At 40.1% G+C, this 21,426-nt stretch overlaps 1 protein-coding gene across 1 annotated transcript in view; it reads right to left on the minus strand.

Annotated features, from left to right (window-relative positions):
* Positions 1–21,426, minus strand: part of CBL (Cbl proto-oncogene) — a gene marked incomplete at its 5' end in the record, with an annotated part of 80,226 nt that overhangs the window by 2,168 nt on the left and 56,632 nt on the right. The window contains 8 exons of the mRNA XM_082844596.1: positions 51–151; positions 530–670; positions 11,172–11,266; positions 13,004–13,384; positions 13,471–13,602; positions 19,923–20,126; positions 20,340–20,471; positions 21,285–21,372. Coding sequence (XP_082700722.1) covers positions 51–151; positions 530–670; positions 11,172–11,266; positions 13,004–13,384; positions 13,471–13,602; positions 19,923–20,126; positions 20,340–20,471; positions 21,285–21,372 — 1,274 coding nt within the window. The remainder of the gene's footprint in view (positions 1–50; positions 152–529; positions 671–11,171; positions 11,267–13,003; positions 13,385–13,470; positions 13,603–19,922; positions 20,127–20,339; positions 20,472–21,284; positions 21,373–21,426) is intronic.

The raw sequence follows: 21,426 nt of genomic DNA on the forward strand, positions 1-21,426 counted from the left end.
CATTCCTCCGGCACATCAATGATTGTTAACGTAGCAGAACGACTACTCACCAAAGGTGCCGCTCTCTGTGACAGACGGTGCCGCCTGGGACTGAATATTATACATTGCTTCGTATGTACAACTATCGATCTGCTGGTTACAATCACAGGCTCTGGACCAGAAGGAAAGTGGCATAATGATCTTCAGAAACAGAACGCTGTTATCTGCAAACTTATTAAGACATACCTATTCACAACTTCTCTAGACCCTGATTCTATCAAGAATCTCCATCCTCCTCTTGCCAGTATCACTAGTAAATATCAAAAGATTGACTCTTGTTACTAGTAGCAGCTGTGTATGTTTTTGAAATTACTGTGATGTTGAAGAAACATTAAGTGGAATTGCTTACAGCTGCAAGAAGCTTAAAACATTAGAGGTTACACACATCTTTCTGCTTCATTTCTGGCTGGGTAATGCTATGTGCAGGCAGCAAGCCAAACAGGTGAGTTGGTGTCAACTGAATTCCCAAATAGGATTGTTGTGAACCTACCGTGAACTCTGGGTTGTCTCCAGAGGCCACTTCACTTCTGGCTTTTGAAGTCCCACAGGCCTAGAGGAAGGAGTCATATACTCTGTGTCCTCCTCACTTTCACACTGCTCCCCAGGTGGCGGCTTTGGCACAGGAAGAGGTCTGGAAGATGAAGAATAAAAGACAGAAAAAGAAAACAAAAAGAATGAACTGCTTTGCAACTATTTGAAATAATTTGAAAATCATTGTAGAAGCAATATATAACATCCTACGATGTTCAAGATACTCCTAGTGAAAAACAGCATGTACAGCATGATTCCATACACACAAGACTGGCAATGAGCATGTCACACGTTGCTGATCACGGTCTGACTCTAGGTGGTAAGATTATGGATAACTTATTTCTTTAGCATCACTTATCTGTGTTTTCTAAATATTATTATAATTAACACATACTATTTTCATAAAGAGAAAACGATCATTAAAAGGGTAATCCAAAAATTTTAATTCTTTTTGTTGATGATGTTAATAAAAAGATACAATTGCACCTCTTACTCATTAAGCATTTTGGCAGTACACACTTTAAACCATTCACATTCTCTTGTCACAGTAATTCTACCTTGGCTGCATCTCTGGCTATGTAAAAAGATGTTCACTGAAGCAAAGTTATTACAGTAAAAGCTTTTAAACAAAATAAATATACAACAACAGGGAATGATTAAATAGATGATGTTACAGCCACATTACATAATAATATGCAATAATTAAAAGTGAGGATTTGGGGGACTTCCCTGGTGGCACAGTGGACAAGACTCTGCACTCCCAACGCAGGGGGCCCACGTTCAATCCCTGGTCAGAGAATTAGATCCCACATGTATGCCACAACTAAAGAGTCCGTGTGCCACCACTAAGGTGCCTGAAAGACGCAACTAAGGAGCTCTGGAGCTGCAACTAAGGAGCCCACCCGCCACAACTAAGGAGCCCACGTGCTGCAACTAAGGAGTCTGTGAGCCGCAACTAAGGAGCCTGCCTGCTGCAACTAAGACCCCATGCAACCAAATAAATAAATAAATATCAAAAAAAAATAAAGTGAGGATTTTGAAGAACTTTTTAACTGATAGGAAGAAATGCCCAAGATATAATGCTAAGTTTAAAAAAAGGGAAAACATAAAACTACATCTTGATCTAAAACATATATACACTTTACATGTCTGTAGCTATGGCCAAGTAACAAGCACTGTCTAACCGTCTGCCTAGAACAGCTAGCTATAAAAGCAGGAAAATATGCAAAAGAAAGAAGGCATTGGAGAGCAACCAGGCAGCCAAGATTTGGGAGGCCAAGATTCCAGAGAAAAGGAGAATACACTACAGTAAGCCCCATATTAGGGGTTCTGAACTTGGGGTTTCAAGGTAGTTTCAAGAGACTGAGGAGAGAGGGATTGGAATTTGGGCCAAGGCACGAGGGGTCAAAAATCCTGGAGAAGGGAACAGTAGAGAAGTAGGTTTGAAATTCTGCCTGTAATTTTCCCCAGAGCTACTGCGAATCCTTAAACCACGTATGAGTGGGACTAGATTCTGAGAAACCAGGCAAAAAGTAGTAGTACTTTGGTTGTCTTGCCAAACTAGAGAGACAAAGTTGGAGGTAACAGACATGGCCTTTAAAATAATTATGATTTCTATATTCCATTAAAACAGAGGATGGAGAATTTTATTAGAAAACTACAGAATAATTTCTTTTTTTTAATTCACATGGAAATTCTAGGACCTAAAAACACAGTATTTGTAAATACAATGGATGGATCCTGGGGCAGATTAGAAACTGCAAAACAGAAGATTAGGGAACTGAAATAGAGCAGAAACTATTCAGATTCAACTAAAGAGAGGAAAAAGAATGGAAAACACAAAAATGAGCATAAGAGCTATATGAGGTGTGGTGAAAAGGTAGAACTTTCAGGTAACTGGAGTCACAGAGCGAGAGGAGAAAGAGACTGCACTATTCAGTGTATTTTCAGAAACAGTGTACCCCTGAAACTAACACAACATTGTAAATCAATTACACTCCAATAAAAAATTTTTAAAAAAGAAAAAAGAAATAGTGGCTGAGATTTTCTATGCTGAATTTTTCTTTCTTTCTTCTTCCTTTTCTTTTTTTTGGCCGCGCTGCCCGGCTTGTGGGATTTTACTTCCCGACCAGGGATTGAACCTGGGCCCTCGGCAGTGAGGGTGCAGAGTCCTAGCTACTAGACCGCCATGGAATTCCCAGTGGCTGAGATTTTCTAAAACTGATTAAAAACATCAAATGACAAAATCCATAAACTCTACAAACCTTAGAAGGATAAACATAAAGAAAACTACACAGACGCATTATAGTGAAACTGCTGGGATCCAAAAACAAAAAGGTTTTATAAGTAGTCAGAAAAAGAATCATGCCCTAAAAGGGGCAACATTACGCTAATTTTCCAACAGAAACAATGAAAGTCAGAGGGCAGTGGGATGATATTTTTAAAGTGCTGAAAGAAAATAACTCCAGTTCAGAATACAGCTGACCTCTGAACAACATGTGCTTGAACTGCACGGGTCCACTTTTACCCAGATTTTTCCCCATAAATACATACTACAGTACTACACAAGCCACAGTTGGCTGATTCTGCAGATGTGAAACTGTGGATACAGAGGGCCCACTGTAGTTCTATCTGGATATTCCACTGCGGGGAGGGTGAGCGTCCCTAACCCCCAAGTTGTTCAAGGGTCAAGTGTGCTATGTTTAGTGAAAATATCTTAAAAAAAATGAAAGTGAAATAAAAGATATTTTAAGTCAAGCAAAATTTGAGAGAATCCATTAATAGAAGATACACTAACAGCCCCTCCTCTTTCTCTCCCCGCCACACCCTGTCTCTCTAAAGGAAGTGATTTGGGCAGAAGGAAAAAGGTTCCAGGTGGAAGTGTGGTAAAGCAGGAAGAAATGAGGAGTGCTATAGTATAAATATGTGGGAAATTTAAATGTCCAGGAAGTGTTAAGAGGGACTGATTCAAAGTAGACTCTAATGAGTCAAAGGGATATGTTGGAATCCCTAAGGTAACTGTTAAAAGAGTATTAGGAGTGAAACGGTATAATAAAAAATACTTTAATCCCAAAGAAAGAAAGTAGGAAAAAATGAACACAGAAAAGATGGGGAAAATGGAGAAAAGAGTAGGAACAAATATTCCAATTATTTTTAAACAAACAAACAAAAAATGCTAGACTGGATTTAGGGGGGAAGAAAGCCAACAAGTATATACTACTTACGAGAAACATACCTTCAATGAGGACACAGAAAAGTTGAAAGTAAAAGGACGGAAAAAGATCATGCAAACACTACAAGAGAGCTGATGTGGCCATTTTAATATAAGTAAAAACAGACTAAAGCTGGTTAGAAGCAGAACTAGAGAGTAAATGGAATAATCAAAACAATTATCATTTAGTTGATAATTCTAAATTTCTATGTATCCTAATTACATATACTAAATACATATACAATACAAACTGATAGACCTAAAGGAAAAAAGAGAAACCCACAATTATAGGGGGAGAATTTAACACACTCCTCTTGGTATTTGACAGAACATGTAGACTTAAAAAAAAAATCAGCAGGAAGATAGTATAGTTGAATACAATTAAAAAAATGACACATACAGAATGCTGTGCCCAACAACTGCAGAATATACATTTTTATAAAATGAAGGTAGTAATATGGAATTTACCATAAACTAGTCAATAAAGGTCTCAACAAATAGCACAAATTGAAATCACAGAGTATGGTTTCTGACCACACTGGAATGAAACTAGGAAGCAGTAACAGAAGAGTGACCAGAAAATCTTCCAATGTTTGAAAATCAGGCAACACATAAATAACTGATGAGTCAAAGAAGAAATCACAAATGGAAAACCATATATTTTGAAGTGAATGATAATGAAAACAGGACATATCAAAATTTGTGGAATGCAGCTACAGCATGTTATGGGCTGAATGTTTGTGTCCTCCCCAAAATTACTTTTGAGGCCCTAATCCCCAGTGTGGCTGTCTGTGAACATGGGGCCACATCTGAGGAATTAAGGTTAGATGAGGTCCTGAGGATGAGCCCCTGACTCAGTAGGATTGGTGTGCTTATAAGAAGAGACACCAGAGAGCTTGCTGTTGCTCTCTTTACCTCTCTGTGTGTGCATGTGTCAAGGAAAGGCCATGTGAGGACATACTGAGAAGGTTATGCAAGCATGTAAGCCAGTAAAGGATTCCTCACCAGAAACCAAATATGCTGACATCCTGATCTTGGACTTCCAGCCTCCAGAACTATGAGAAAATTAAATTCTGCTGCTTAAGCTGCCCAGTCTGTAGATAGTATTTTGTTATGGCAGCCTGAGCAGATTAATACAGCACGCATCTCATGGAGCTAGAAAAATAACAAATAAAACCTAAAGGAAGTTGGAAGAATAAAATAAAGAGGAGAAAGCAATGAAACAAAAAGCAGATACGGGCTTCCCTGGTGGCGCAGTGGTTGAGAGTCCGCCTGCCGATGCAGGGGGACACGGGTTTGTGCCCCGGTCCGGGAAGATCCCACATGCCGCGGAGCGGCTGGGCCCGTGAGCCATGGCCGCTGAGCCTGCACGTCTGGAGCCTGTGCTCTGCAACGGGAGAGGCCACAGCAGTGAGAGGCCCACGTACCGCAAAAACAAACAAACAAAAAGCAGATACTCAACGAGGATTCTGGGAAGACGGTAGAAGTTGTCTGATGTAACTATTTTGGAACTCTAGAGTCTGTTGAAGGTTTGTAACTTCCAGGTGAAGACTGGGAGGCTAAATTGCTGTTAATTTCAGCTCTTAGCATAGTAGCAGCTACCCATTCTCAACCCTGCCACATAGCAGGCAGCTGTGCAAATGCTCCTGGAGCAGCCTGCACACAGCTTGCAGGAGCCAGGGTGGCACAAAGGACTCAGCCCTCCAAATATTGGGAATCTGTGTTCTGATTGCTGATTGCTGCTCCTGTTCACAGAGGTGCTGACAAAGGGGCAGCAACCACTGTTGTTGCACCTCCCAGCATTGTTGTAAGCCCCTCCTGCTCTGGCTGAAGTGACTTCCATGAGATTTTAAAGGAAGATGTGGAGAAAATCAAGAAAATGATATGTGAATAAAATGGAAGTATCAATAGAGACAGAAAACCTAAGAAGAAACAAAAAAGAAATTCTGGAACTGAAAAGTACAAGTGAAATGAAAAAAAAAAAAATTACTAGAGGGATTCAAAGGCAGATTTGAGCACCGAGAAGAAAGAATCAATGAACTTGAAAGACAGAACGATGGAAATTATCAAGGTTGAGGAACAAACAGAAAGAAAAAGTATTGAAGAAAACTGAACAGAGCCCAAGGGAGCTGTTGGACATAACACCACCAAAGGACCAACATATACATTGTGGGAGTCCCAGGAGAGAGAGAGAGAAAGGGGCAGAGAATATCTGAAGAAATAAGGGCCAAAAACTTCCCAAAATGATTAATATAAACATCCAAGAAGTTCATTAGATTCCAAGGAAAAGGAACTCAAAGAGACCCACATTTTCAAAAGACAAAGGTAAAGAAGGAAGCAAAACATCACGTACGAGGGATCTTCAATAAGATTATGAGCAGACTTCTCATCAGAAGTTTTAGAGGCCTGAAGACAGTGGGCCGGTATATTCAAAGCGCTAAAAGAAAAAAAAGCTGTCAACCAAGACTCCTACACAGGCATACCTTGTTTTACTGCACTTCACAGATGGTGTTTTTTACAAATTGAAGATCTGTGGCAACCCTGTATCAAGCAAGGCTGCTGGCACCATCTTCCCAACAGCATTTGCTCACTTCAAGTCTCTGTGTCACACTTTGATAATTCTCAAAATATTTCAAGTTTTTCATTATTATATTTGTTACAGTGATCAGTGATCTCTGATTTTACTATTGTAAAAATATTATGACTTGCTGAAGGCCTGGGTGACGGTTAGCATTTTTTAGCAATAAAGTATTTTTAAATTAAGGTATGTACATATATATTTTTAGACATAATGCTACTGCACACTTAAAACCACAATATCTCTAAGGTATGCCTGTATCTGGTAAAACTGTCTTTCAAAAGTGAGGGAGAGGGGCTTCCCTGGTGGCGCAGTGGTTGAGAGTCCGCCTGCTGATGCAGGGGACACGGGTTCGTGCCCCGGTCTGGGAAGATCCCACATGCCGTGGAGCGACTGGGCCCGTGAGCCATGGCTGCTGAGCCTGCGCGTCTGGAGCCTGTGCTCCGCAACGGGAGAGGCCACAACAGTGAGAGGCCCGCGTACCGTAAAAAAAAAAAAAAAAAAAAGGTGAGGGAGAAATCAAGACATTCCCAGATAAACAAAAGCTGAGGGAGTACGTGACCACTAGACCTGCCCTGAAAGAAATGCTCAAGTGAGTCCTGCAGGGTGAAATGAAGACACTAGACAGTAATTTCAAGCTGTATGGAGAAATAAAGACTTTAATAAGGGTAATAAGTACATGGAGAATTATAAAAGCTAGTACTATTGTAACAATGGTTTGTAACTGTACCTTCTGGTTTTTTCCACATGATTTAAGACAGCAATACATTTAAAGGGAAAGTGTAAGAGCCATTATTACTGTAACTTTGGTTTGTAACTCCAAATCTCTTTTTCTGCATAATTTAGGAAACTAATGCATTTAAAAGAACTAGTTCATGAACTCGTTTAAAAGAACTAGGGGCACACAATGTATAAAGATGTAATCTTGTGATCAACAACCAAAATGGGTGTGGTGGAGCTGTAAAGGAGAAGAGTTTTTGTATGCTATTGAAGTTAAGCCGGCATAAATTCAAATTATAGTGTTATACCTTTGGGATGTTAAATGTAATCCCTATGGTAACCACAAAGAAAATATCTATAGAATATACAGAAAAGGAAATGCAAAAGGAACTTAAACATTTCACCACAAAAACCCAACTAAACACAGAAGACAGTAATGCAGGAAATAAGCAACAAAAAACTACAGGGCATACAGAAACCAAATAGTACAATGACAGAAGTCTCTCCTTATCAGTAATTGCTTTAAATATAAATGAGTTAAACTCTCCAATCAAAAGACAGAGACTGGCAGATTGGATTAAAACACACGATCCAATTATATGCTGTCTATAAGAGACTCTGATATTATACTAATATCAGAAACAATAGACTTTAAATCAAAAAACGTTACAAGAGACAAAGAACATTACATACACTAGAAGATTTAAAACTTAAACATTTATACACCGAATGACAGTAAAATATATGAAGTAAAACCTGACAGAACTAAAGGGAGAAACAGACAGCTCTACAATAACAGCTGGAGATTTCAATACGCCACTCATAATAATGGATAGAACAAGAGGACAGAAGATAAGTAAAGAAACAGAGGACTTGGGCTTCCCTGGTGGCGCAGTAGTTAAGAATCCACCTGCTAATGCAGGGGACACGGGTTCAAGCCCTGGTCCAGGAAGATCCCACATGCAGTGGAGCAACTAAGTCTGTGCGCCACAACTACTGAGCCTGCACTCTAGAGCCTGTGTGCCACAACTACTGAAGCCTGTGTGCCTAGAGCCCATGCTCCGCAACAAGAGAAGCCACCGCAATGAGAAGCATGCACACTGCAATGAAGAGTAGCCCCCGCTCACCGAAACTAGAGGAAGCCTGTGCACAGCAACGACAACCCAACACAGCCAAAGATAAACAAACAAAATAAATTAGAAAAATAAATCTGAATAGACCTATAACTAGTAAGGAGATTGAATCAGTAATCGAAAAATCTCCCAACAACAACAAAAAAAGCCCTAGACCTGACAGCTTCGCTGGTGAATTCTACCAAACATTTAATGACAAACTAATACCAAATCTTCTCAAACTTCTCCAAAATTGAAGAGGGAACCCATTCCATGAGGCCAGCATAACCATGATACAAAGCCAGACAAAGACATTACAAGAAAAGAAAACTACAGACCCATATCCCTTATGAACACTGATGCAAAAGTCCTCAACAGAATGCTAGCAAAAAGAATTCAGCAGCATATTAAAAAGATTATATACAATGAATTACCAAGTGGGATTTATACCTAGAATACAAGAATGGTTAAATATATGAAAATTGATCAATATACTACACCACATCAACAAAGAAAAAAATACCACATGATCATCTCATTGATGCAGAAAAAGCATCTGAAAAAACTTAACACCCTTTTACGATAAAAATACTCAACAAAATAGATAGAAGGAATGTACCTCAACATAGTAAAAGCCATATATGAAAAACCCATAGCCAACACCATACTCAATGGTGAAAGACTGAAAGCTTTTCGTGTAAGATCACAGACAAGGCAAGGATGCCCACTTTAACCATTTCTGTTCAGCATAGTACTGGAAGTTCTAGCCAAATCAATTACGCAAGAAAAAGAAATAAAAGGCATCCAAATTGGAAAGGAAGAAGTAAAATTATCTCCGTTTTTTCAGATGATGTGATCTTATATGTAGAATACCCTAAAGACTCAACAAAAAAGCTGTTAGAACTAATAAATCAACTCAGCGAGGTAGCAGGATACAAAGTCAACTCACAAAAGTCAGTTGCATTTCTATACATGAACAATAAACAACTTGGAAACGAAATTTCAGAAACAATTCCATTCGTAATGGCATCAAAAAGAAGCAAATACTTAGGAATTAACTTAACCAAAGAGGTGAAAGACTTGTACAATAAAAATTACAGGGCTTCCTTGGTGGCGCAGTGGTTAAGAATCCGCCTGCCAATGCAGGGGACACGGGTTCGAGCCCTGGTCCGGGAAGATCCCACATGCTGCGGAGCAACTAAGCCCGTGGGCCACAACTACTGAGCCTGTGCTCTAGAGCCTGCGATCCACAACTTCTGAGCCAACGTGCCACAACTACTGAAGCCCACGCGCCTAGAGCCGGTGCTCCGCAACAAAAGAAGCCACCGCAATAAGAAGCCCGTGCACCGCAACAAAGAGTAGCCCCCGCTCGCCGCAACTAGAGAAAGCCCGTGTGCAGCAACAAAGACCCAGTGCAGCCAAAAATAAATAAGTAAAATAAATAAATTTTTTTAAAAAATTACAAAACACCACTGAAAGAGATTAAAGAAGACAAATAAACAGAAACACATTCCATGTTCATAGATTGGAAGACTTAATATTGTTAAGATGTTAGTACTACCCAAAGTGACCTACATATTAAATGCAATCCCTATCAAAATCCCAGTGACATTTTTTGCACAAATAGAAAAACTCCAGACTTCCCTGGCGGTCCAGTAGGTAAGACTTTGCCTTCCAATGCAGTGGGTGTGCGTTCAATCCCTGGTTAGGGAGCTAAGATCCCACATGCCTCACGGCCAAAAAAAAAAAAAAAAAAAAACCCCAAAACATAAAACAGAAGCAATATTGTAACAAATTCAATAGACTTTAAAAATGGTCCAGGGGGGCTTCCCTGGTGGCGCAGTGGTTGAGAGTCCGCCTGCCGATGCAGGGGACACGGGTTCGTGCCCTGGTCCAGGAAGATCCCACATGGCACGGAGTTGCTGCGCCCGTGAGCCATGGACGCTGAGCCTGCGCGTCCGGAGCCTGTGCTCCACAGCGGGAGAGGCCACAACCGTGAGAGGCCTGCGTACCGCAAAAAAAAAAAAAAATGGTCCAGGGACTTCCCTGGTGGTGCAGTGGTTAAGTATCGCCTGCCAATGCAGGGGACACGGGTTTGAGCCCTGGTCTGGGAAGATCCCACATGCCGCGGAGCAACTAAGCCCGTGCGCCACAACTACTGAGCCTGCGCTCTAGAGCCTGTGAGCCGCAACTACTGAAGCCCGCGCGCCTACAGCCCTAGCTCCGCAACAAGAGAAGCCACCGCAATGAGAAGCCCGCACACTGCAACGAAGAATAGCCCCCACTCGCAGCAAGTAGAGAAAGCCTGCACGCAGCAACGAAGACCCAATGCAGCCAAAAATAAATAAATTAAATAAAATAAATTAAAAAAAAAAAAAGAGTGTGGTGTTGGCATAAAGACAGACATATACAGACTGATGGAATAGAGTGGAAAGCCTAGAAGTATCAACAAATCCTCACATATATGGTCAAATGATTGCTGCCGACCTTTTCATTGTTTTTTGTTTTTGGCCACAACGCGAAAGTGTCCCGGGTGGCTTTTTTAAAAATTTCTTTTAAGGACTTCCCTGGTGGTCCAGTGGTTAAGACTCCATGCTTCCAATGCTGGAGGCCCGGGTTCAATTCCTGGTCAGGGAACTAAATCCCATGTGCTGCAACTAAGACCCAGTGCAGCCAAATAAATTAATATTTAAAAACAAAACCCAAAAAAAAAAAAAAACAAAAAACAAAAACCAACAAAAATTGCTTCTCTGAAAAGATTAATAAAATTGATGAGCCCCAGCAAGACTGATCTATGTACATATACACAGAGAAAATAATGAAAAGAAACAGTCCAAAACATGATAATTTTTACATAATGGAAATACAGGTCAATTTTAATTTTCTTCTTTATACTCTTCTGGGTTTTCTAAATTTTCTATAAATAAGTTGTTTAAAAGTATCAACTCTACTGTATGAAATATAATTTTAGTAAACTTACCTGGCAGCCAGAGAATAAATGGCATTGGCAGATGCAGAAGGTTTGATTTTGGGATGCTCACACTCTGGACCTGCTAACGGGCTGCTATTCGTATTCTGGAAAGAAAAGTGTTAAAAAAAAAAAAAGAACCTTCTTAATACAGCTAAGTATCTCCTCTTACTTATTTAATCTATTCAAAATAACAAGAACAATCATACAGACACAGACCTCTCCCCCAATGCCATGCTTAAGGATTATTATGTGTGACAAAAGTATATTTGAAAGTTCAAATGTAAGGGTTAGGGAGACAGTTCTAGGAAATGGGTTTTTTTTGTTTGCTTTAATTCTAGAAAGATTTGAGGAAACTGGCTGTCTGCACAAATACCATTCTAGCTTTAAAAATCTATACATCTTTCTATACTGATGCCACCAGAAAGTCAAACCTAATCCACTCTCACTAATTAGACTGCCTATCACATAAATGCCACTTAAATGCTAAGTTACCCTCCCCTTTCCCTTTCAACGAAGAAATACATAGTTCATTTAAGGACCACAGGATTTCTTAACTTCACCCTCCAATTCCATCTCTTTCTTGGATTTCTAACTACCTACTGGACAATTCTTCCTTCTATGGCTCATCTCAAATTCAACATGTCTGTCGCTAGTTAGCCAGGTTCAAAACCTCTGGGGTGTGTGCATGTGTATATGTGTGTGTATGCAATTTTTCATCCTTTTTTCCACCCACTGACTGCTTTCAAGCCTTTCTGGGTCTTTGTTTCATGCTCCCTAAAGTCTCGACCTAAACAATCTCCCCCTCCTGCTCCTAGACCAGGATTCTTCCCCTTGTTTACCCAGTACCAGCTATATGAGACCCCTTTGTTATTCCTCAAATAGACTCTCCCAAACTCACTTGCTTTTCCCTCATCCCCCGTGGCTCCAGGTCACTCCCCACACTACTCCAGGTCTTTGCTCAGAATTGTACCCCATCCCTACATGTACCTGCCCCATCCCAACTTTCCCTATACCCTGTTTTTACCCTATTTTTCTCCACAGCATTCGTCGGCATCCACTATCTTACATGTTTTGTAACGTATCTTGTTCATTTTCCATCTTTCCTCCGGTGGAATGTTAACTTTGTGAGGGCAAACTTTTTTGCTCAGTGCATAAACGAACCAACAAAAGAAGGAATATACCTCTCCCACCCCCCGTTCTGGACCCATTATCTCATGCTTATCCAATGGACTGCTAACCTCCCTTTTTTCAATCTATTCTCTTTCCACTCCATCCTGCATACTATTCCTAGATTCCTCTCTTTAAACCATCATTTTGGTCACGTCACTCCACTAATTTAATCTTCACGTACTCTTCATTTGTACCAAATAAATTCCAATTCTTTTGGGAGGGGGTAAACAAACTGCTCTAATCTAGCAGCAAGGCTCCTTTCTAGCCCCTTTTCCTACTCTGATACCCAAAATTTCTGTTTTTCTCATATTAAACTAGTTCTTATCCCACAATACATCTCGAGCATTTCTGTCATTGTAGGTCTATTTTAAAACTGTATCCACTTTGGAAAAAATATTTCAAATTCAGATGCCACTCTTTCCATAAGCCCTCATGATTGCTCTATCTAGAAATAATCTCTCCTTTCTTTAAAACTGAAGTGTTTTCTATTTATACTACTCATGGCATACACACCCAGAAACACATTTATTGTATAACAAACATATTAACATATACACTTCTTGAGGGTATTATCCTTGAATCCTGTACAAAACATACCACAGAACTGACCCATTCAATGTCATCCACGAATGTTTGTTATTAAGATAAATAATTTCAAAATCAGGACTCACCATGGAGGTATCCAGACTGAATGTGCTTCCAAGCCTAGGCACATCGGTTCTGGGTTCCATTTGAGAGGGCAAGGAAAATGGAAGTGAGTGCCGGTTGGTTAATTCTCTCCCTGTCCAGGGGTCACTAGGGTTTGGCGCAACTACTGGTACTTTGGGGATTGGCCGAAGCAGCCATGATGCTTCTCCAGCACGGCCAGAGGGGACAGGGGGCAGTTTGTCTCTGGACGGACAGTCGCCTGGTGTACATGGCAAGGGGCGTCTCTGAGGCCGTGTTTCTGCTCCACCAGAATATGGCCGGTCTGGAGGGGGTGGCGGTGGAAGATCTCGAAGAGTGGGAGGTATTGGTAATGGTTTGTCCTTATGAAGGGAGCCAGAAGGAGCCTGTGGAAGCATGATGGAAGCAATCAATCAAACCCCACTAATACACAACAAAGAATCAGAAAATGTAGAAATGGATAATGCTTTACCTTAGAAGCAGTTCCAAGACCAGAAGCACTTGAAGGAATAGATATTCGCTGTTGTAGAAGGTCAAGCCGTGGTGGCACTGGGGGAAGGGAAGCTTGTGGGGCCATGGAGAATGGAGAAGGAGGTCGTTCCACCTAACACAAAAAAATTCCCTAATAGGTTATTCTTGTCTGGAGGAATGGCATCTCTCAACTCCTCTGAAAGATGTACACAACAAGTACTACATGAACACAGAATATACCAATGAGCCTGACTTTGGCTTAAGGTAGTGCTTCCTGAATTATTTCTATGTCACCAGAAGAGGGCGCTCTCAATCACGGAAATACCATGCAGATGCAAGCTACAGGCAAAATGTAATATGTGCTACATAAAAAGCTTCCTAGTTTATAATTTTAGAAAACTTTACAATTTCCCATATTTTCCTCTTCAGAAAAAGAAAAAAAATCTTTCCAAGATTAAAAACAGAAAATTATATTAAAAGAAAGGGGCATACATTAACCTCTCAACAAATCACCTAGGAAAATAATGATTAAGGGGCAGAATGAGGAAAGAAATCAAAGTTAATAAATTCTCCATGGGTTATTGTGATTAAAAGAAAAAGAGAGATTTTTAAGAGAAAATGATCAATGGTATTACTAAAAAGCATCTTTAGTTCTTCCAAAGAAATGCTATTTCAATTCAGTAATTAAAAGGGATAATATTTTTTGTCAATTTGTATTCTAAAAATTGAGGTGCCAAATCAAAAGAAACAAATAAATGTATAACCTTTTCCATTTCCCTGCCTACAGCAGGGTGATGAGTAGCTGATAAGCTTGTCCAAGTAAGCTGTCAAGAGATATACAAGAATTTATACAAAATACTAATTCACATTTGCATTCCCTAAAAGCAAAATAGATGGAAAATAGGCAAATACGTATTACAAGCACTTATGTAAGGTGACAGAGAAACAACCATCCCCATACTGAGTCCTATCATTAATGCTGGGAGGTGAATGAGGGAAAAAAAGGCTGCATCATCAGCTACTTGCTTTTACTCATGCTTAAGAAAACGGGCTCCATGTCAATGCAGCATGAGCGGCTAAACACCTCAAGGGTTAAGGAAGTGAAAAGTGATTAGTCAAACTAACTCTCACTTCATCATCAATATCTAGTCACTGCATCTTGTTGATTTTCCCATAAAATAATCTCATATCTATATCTTCCTTTTCATTCTACTTACCAACTTCAGACCTGATTTATTAAAACCCCCTTCTAGTGATTCTCCCAACTTCTAGATTCTTATCTCACCAAATCATTTTGCTCACCATTACCAGCTTAACCATCCTTAAATACTCACGAGTTCAAAACCCATCCATCAGTAACTTCCACTTTCCCATGTCACAAAATGTCACTTTCCTGCCTCGCTTTCTCAAGTCTAATTTGGTCTCCCTAACCAACAGCATTTTCCATAACGCCCTGTGTTGGAATTCCTACCTCCCTAACTTTGTTCAAGTTGTTTCTCAATTTGGAAGGCCCTCTCTGCCTATTTTGATCCCTCCCACCATCCATCCCTCCTTCTCATTCCTAAAGGGCAGAGGATTGAGTTAATCATATTCTTCAATTCATGTTTCAGTATCATAACCGACCCATGAGATGTTCTTTTATCTCAACATACAACAAAGTTCCAGAAAAGGATAAAAGCACATACGGGGACGAAATTATCAAAGAAATAATACAAGAATATTTCTAAGACCTAAGGGACATAAATATCCATATAGAAAGCGTTCACTGCATAGCTAGCCCAAAGAAAGAAAAGAAAACTAATAACCAATCAACCAACCAACAAAACACTTAAATTTTCAGGGAATCAAGGATAAGGAAAATATCCTAAAGGCTTCTGAGGATAGAGGGAAAGGAGGTACTAAAGAGCAAAAAATACACTAGAAACTAGAAGTCACTGAGGCTGTAACAATTCATAGAGCTAAATTTTTTTTTCAACCTAGAATTCTGTACCTAGTCAGTTTGAGGGTTGAATAGAGACATTTTAAGATATCAAACGTCTCAAAAATTTCACCTCTCACCTTTTCACAGAAAGCTATTTTGAGAGCATACTCCACCCAAACAAGGAAGTTAAAGCAAGAAACATAAAAACATGGGAGTTAAGAAATAGGCACTCCAACACAAAGAAGAGGCAATGAAGTCCCACGATGATGGTGAGGGGAGACACCTCAGGGTGACATGGAATGCAGCACACCCAGCGAAAAAACAGTCCAGACTGGAGCCAAAACATGGCAGACTCCCATATATTAGTATACTATATAACATAATATCTACTATAATAATATGCTAATAGAATTTACTCCACAGAAAATCATATCAAGAGGATGTTTGGTAAGACGTGGTCGTGACAGGTACAAACTGAACACTAAGGAAATAAAAGTAAATCAATTATTTCAGAAAAGCAGAAGGTTGTAAAAGAAAGCAAAAGCAATTATCAACACCTTGTAGTATATTACTTGATACAATAGGGAGCAAAAATCACTTGAATACTGACAGAACCAAAAAACATTCAAATTAACTATAGTCGGAAGATAGGAAGTAGGAAGGAGGGAGATAAGACATTTAAATCCTTTTCTAAACAGATAACTAATATTGCAGAATCCAGAGAAAGCAGTATAGTATATGGTTAAGGAACAGCTTTTAGAACCGAAAAATCTGAATGGGACACAGGAGTTAGAGGGGGTAGAAGCAGGGAACTGACATTTCTATAAGCCTTTTAGCAATTCTTTTAAACTTAAAAAAAAAAAAAAATCCAAGCGCACTGATCACATGGAATTTTTTAAAAAGTAGATTCATTATTTTAAAAACAAATCAGGGACTTCCCTGGTGGCACAGTGGTTAAGAATCCACCTGCCAATGTAGGGGACACGGGTTCGAACCCTGGTCCGGGAAGATCCCACATGCCGCGGAGCAACTAAGCCCGTGTGCCACAACTACTGAGCCTGTGCTCTAGAGCCCACGAGCCACAACTACTGAGCCCACCGTGCTGCAACTACTGAAGCCCGTGTGCCTAGAGCCCATGCTCTGTAGCAAGAGAAGGCACTGCAATGAGAAGCCCGCGCACCGCAACAAAGAGTAGCCCCCACTCGCCGCAACTAGAGAAAGCCTGTGCACTGCAAGGAAGACCCAATGCAGCCAAAAATAATTAAAAAAAAAAAAAAACGAAACAAAGAGCAAAAAGCAACAACAAGCTACTAGGATATGACGAAACAGACACTCTCATAGTCTCATATATTTTGGGAGTGACTTTAGGACAAAAAATTGGGAACAAATTTTAATGTCTATCCAAAAAAAGTTAAGATATTTTTATTCCAGTATTTTATTCATACAAAGTAGATAATGAACTGTAAGGTACAAAGAATAATAAAAGATGAAACACCCACGTAGAACCTACCATTCAGCTAAGAAATGAAACACCATGGCTTTCTGAAATTCCCATGTGTCCCACCACTCATTATATCCCTCTCCTCTCTCAAAGAGTTTTAAATGGACATACTCTAATCTAGCAATTCCACTATTAGAAATTTACCTTACAGACAGACTTGCAAAAGAATGTCCATATGTGTAAGCCTGGAAACAACAGGAATGTCCATTAAGAAGAGACTAAATGAATTATAGAATAGCCAAGTGCAAAACAATATATGAAGCTGTTTGTTTTTCTACTTGAATTTTTACAGTATGCATTTATTTATTTATTTATTTTTGCGGTACGCAGGCCTCCCACTACTGTGGCCTTTCCCGCTGCGGAGCACAGGCTCCGGACGTGCAGGCTCAGCAGCCATGGCCCACGGGCCCAGCCGCTCCGCGGCATGTGGGATCCTCCCGGACCGGGGCACGAACCCGCATCCCCTGCATCAGCAGGCGGACTCCCAACCACTGCGCCACCAGGGAAGCCCTACAGTATGCATTTATTACTTTTATTTAAATGAGTAAATTTAATCTCATTTATATATATTAGCTACAGAAAAAACTGTTCATTTTCTTCTTTCCTCTAAAGTCCTATAGCACTTAGAGTGTGTACCCAACAATTTAGAATAATGTGCACTGTCTGGCTTGTATTAAATAGTGTTTCACCTGTATATATATTCTCTTTCCAAATAAAACTACTATCTCCTTTTGGGCCTTTGTCTTAGGTTTCTTATCCCATATATTACTCAAGAGAGCTACTTAACTAGCACAACAAACAGCTTGCAAAAGTAATATGTGTTAACTGTGAAAAATTCAAACATACCATAAAATGAAAGTCCTCTGATCCTGTAGCCTCAGAAATAATAGTAATGTGATGTGTAGTCATCCAATTTTCCCCCCATGCACGTTAAAATAATTCTTTTGTAACTAAATAATTTTAACAGAAATAAGGTGATATTATATATAATATACAGTTGTTTTTTTAATTTAATACACATTGACAGCTTTCCACTTAAGTATATGTAAACTGAGTTCACTCTGCAGAGCATTCTGTTATATGGACTGTAGTAGACAGAATAATGATCACGGTCCCCTCTCCCACAGGAAGATGTTCATGCCCTAAAACCTAGAATCTGCGAATCTGTTATCTTACTTGGCAAAAGGAACTTTGCTGATGTGATTAAGGGTACAGATCTTGAGATAGGGGAATTATCCTGGATTATCCAAGTGGGCCCAATCTAATCACATGAGTCCTTAAAAGTTGAGAACCTTCATGACTGAAGGAGGAGGAAAGGAGTCCAGGAGCCAAAGAATGTAGCTGGCCCCTAAAAAATACCGTCAGCTGACAATCAGCAAGGAAACGGGGATCTTAATTCTACGACCGGCAAGGAACTGAATTCTGCCAAACCCAAATGAGTAAGGAAGGCCGACTGTATTCATTGCACTGTGCCACTTTACATAAGGGACTTGGGCATCTGCAGATTTTTTTATCTGCTGGGACTCCAGGACCCAATCCCCTGCGGATACTTTCTTTTGGTTTTTTTTTTGGCCACACCACGTGGCATGCAGGATCTTAGTTCCCCGGCAAGGGATTGAACAGGTGCCCCCTGCAGCAGAAGCGTGGAGCCCTAACCACTGGACAGCCAGGGAATTCCCAGGAAATACTTTTAATATAATATTACAAGGTGATAAGTTCTATGGCAGACATATTCATAGCATCCCAGAAACACTTGGCCAGACCTAGATTATTTGTGGGTCTTGGGCATGGGGGAAACAGGGTAGAGTATGGAAAGGTTTCCTAGGAAATGAAAACTGAGCTAAATTACATAGAAACTATCAAGACAAAAGCACGGAGAAATTTTTAGTGGTTCAGTCTTGCTGGATTACAAAGTGGAAAGGATTACCAGGGCAAAGTGCCTAGAAAAGAGAACGGACTTATTAATCCATTAAGTAATGAGAAGTCATTAAAGAGTGTGAGGCAAAGGAATAAGGTAGTCAAGGTGTGTGCTGTAGATCAATGACTCTGGAAGCGGGGCGAACAGATGATTATAAGAGCCTGAAATAAGGCAGTGACATTGAGGACAGAAAGGAAAAGATACACTGGATACAATCACTTAAGAGATGGAATCCATCCTTTCAATATTTATTGAGCACCTACTATGTGCCAGGCAGTCAGGTGCTGGTATAAAAGAAAGCTTCTTTTGTAGAAAAAAATGCCTCCTATGAAGTTATAACAGTCCAAACTAGAGAATTGACAACATATTAGAACCTCTGTTTGCCCTATATTTATTAAAATCTTCAATGACTGCCTTACTTCTAATTAGTGAATAAATCCCTGTTTTACCCTACCACTGACGTAACAGAACTTGTTCACATACTTTCTTAGCCTTTATCTTTCCCATCTTTACTAGGACCTTTCTAGTTTTACTTTCTGTATGGTACCTCCTATTACCCTCCAATCACTGTAGTTGCCATTTATTTGGTTGTTAACGGTGCCTCATTTCTCCCGCCCAAACCTAACTTTCCAATGCCAAGACTCCATTAGAAAAATAGACAAGGAGAAAATATTCTGTTCACAGTAGCAAAATGGGTCCAATTTTTACTCACCCCTCATTTTCTCTACCAAGCTATCTGAATAGAGCCCAGTTCTAGCATACAGACAATAAGAGCATGGGCCTTGAAGCTGGAATGTCTGGCCACAGATTCTGGCTCGACTTACTAGCTGTGTGACCTTCAGCAAATTCCTTAACCTCACTGTGCCTTGGTTTCTCCCACTGCTAAATGAGGATAACAGTAATATCTACTCATATGGTTACATGAATATGTGTCAGCATAAGATTATGAGTTAAAATAAGTAAAGTACTTAGCATCATTTTTTCTCACACGGTAAACGTTCAATAAATATTAGCTATTGTCACTCCTTGTATTTTGGATGTCATTAAGTGCTCTATTGCTTTAGGACACAACTGATAATGGATTTTGCCACAGTCTCTTAAACTGAAGCTTACCTTGGCACCAGCCAATTCCTTCATCATGAAGAGAGAATCATCAGCTCGTTCATCGTCATCATCATCATAATTTGGGGAGGGAGCTCCCTCTGCTCCTTGCCTCAGCAGGCTGCCACTTCCTCTAGGATCAAAGGGATCGACCACAATGGGCTCAGTACCTTTAATTTCACATCGGCAGAAGGGACAGCCCTGGCCTTCTGATTCCTGCAAAGGAAACAGGAGATGGTAATAGACACATCTGAAAGTTCTTAAAATATTCGTCCACTAAAAATACATTTCCTAGAAACGAAAAAAGAATCAAAAGTTTAGAACCTACCCCACAAACCAGGCCATTCTTTATATCCGTAAAGGATATATAATCCCCAATTCTTCATTGTCATTACTTAGCTGAGAAAAGAGCATGGTTTGGATCCATACCTGCCAGGATGTTAGACAGGATGTGCACATGAGGTGTCCACAGGGCTCAATCTTTACATCTTTATCATTCTCAGCACATATTTTACACAGTTGGAATGTGGAGCCCATCTCACAGTATAATTCATATTGTTCCTTTGATTAAAAAGAAATTAAGAGATTATTCAGCCTATTGCAAATATTTGTTGAATGAATAACTGCAACTGTAAATGCTAAAAACAGGAAAATTGAAAACTGTTACTTTTAATACTAATTTTGCTTGTATGAAAGTGTCACAACAGTGTTCAATTAAAACAGAAAGCACCTAGTCTTGGTCCTTTTTTTTTTTGGCCGCACCCTGCAGCATGTGGGATCTTAGTTCCCAGACCAGGGATCGAATCTGTGCCCCCTGCAATGGAAGCACGGAGTCTTAACCACTGGACCACCAGAGAAGTCCTTTGGCCCTATTTTAAGAAGCACAGTTTAAAAAGAAACCACACAGGACTTTCCTGGTCTCGCAGTGGTTAAGAATCTGCCTGCCAATGCAGGGGACACAGGTTCGAGCCCTGGCCCGGGAAAATCCCACATGCCGTGGAGCAACTAAGCCCGTGCGCCACAACTACTGAGCCTATGCTCTAGAGTCAGCAAGCCACAACTACTGAAGCCCGCATGCCTAGAGCCCGTGCTCTGCAACCAAGAGAAGCCACTGCAATGAGAAGCCCGCGCACAGCAACGAGGAGTAGCCCCCGATCGCTGCAACAAAGACCCAACGCAGCCAAAAAAAATTAAAATAAATAAATTCATTTAAAAAAAGGAAAAGAAGCCACATACACCTAAATTCACTAATCTAGTCAATGGTTTAAAATTTACGTGTTCCAATCACCTAATATAATTCTACTGTCAGTTCTGTAAAGTATTATACAAAAGCTTGGCTCTAGTAATATGGTTATAATTTAAAACAAAGTTCACCTGGGTCACTTTGATGTGGTCTTGGGGAGTTGGTTCACATAAGCCTGTCAGGTCTGGATTCTGATTCCGTCCATCAGGAAACAAATAGCTATAAAAAGAGTAACCAATCTTGGGGTTCTACTGAAGCCAATTTATCACTGCT

This window comes from Leucopleurus acutus, assembly GCF_964270905.1.
Source record: "Leucopleurus acutus genome assembly, chromosome: 8".
In the NCBI taxonomy this organism is placed as follows: domain Eukaryota; kingdom Metazoa; phylum Chordata; class Mammalia; order Artiodactyla; family Delphinidae; genus Leucopleurus; species Leucopleurus acutus.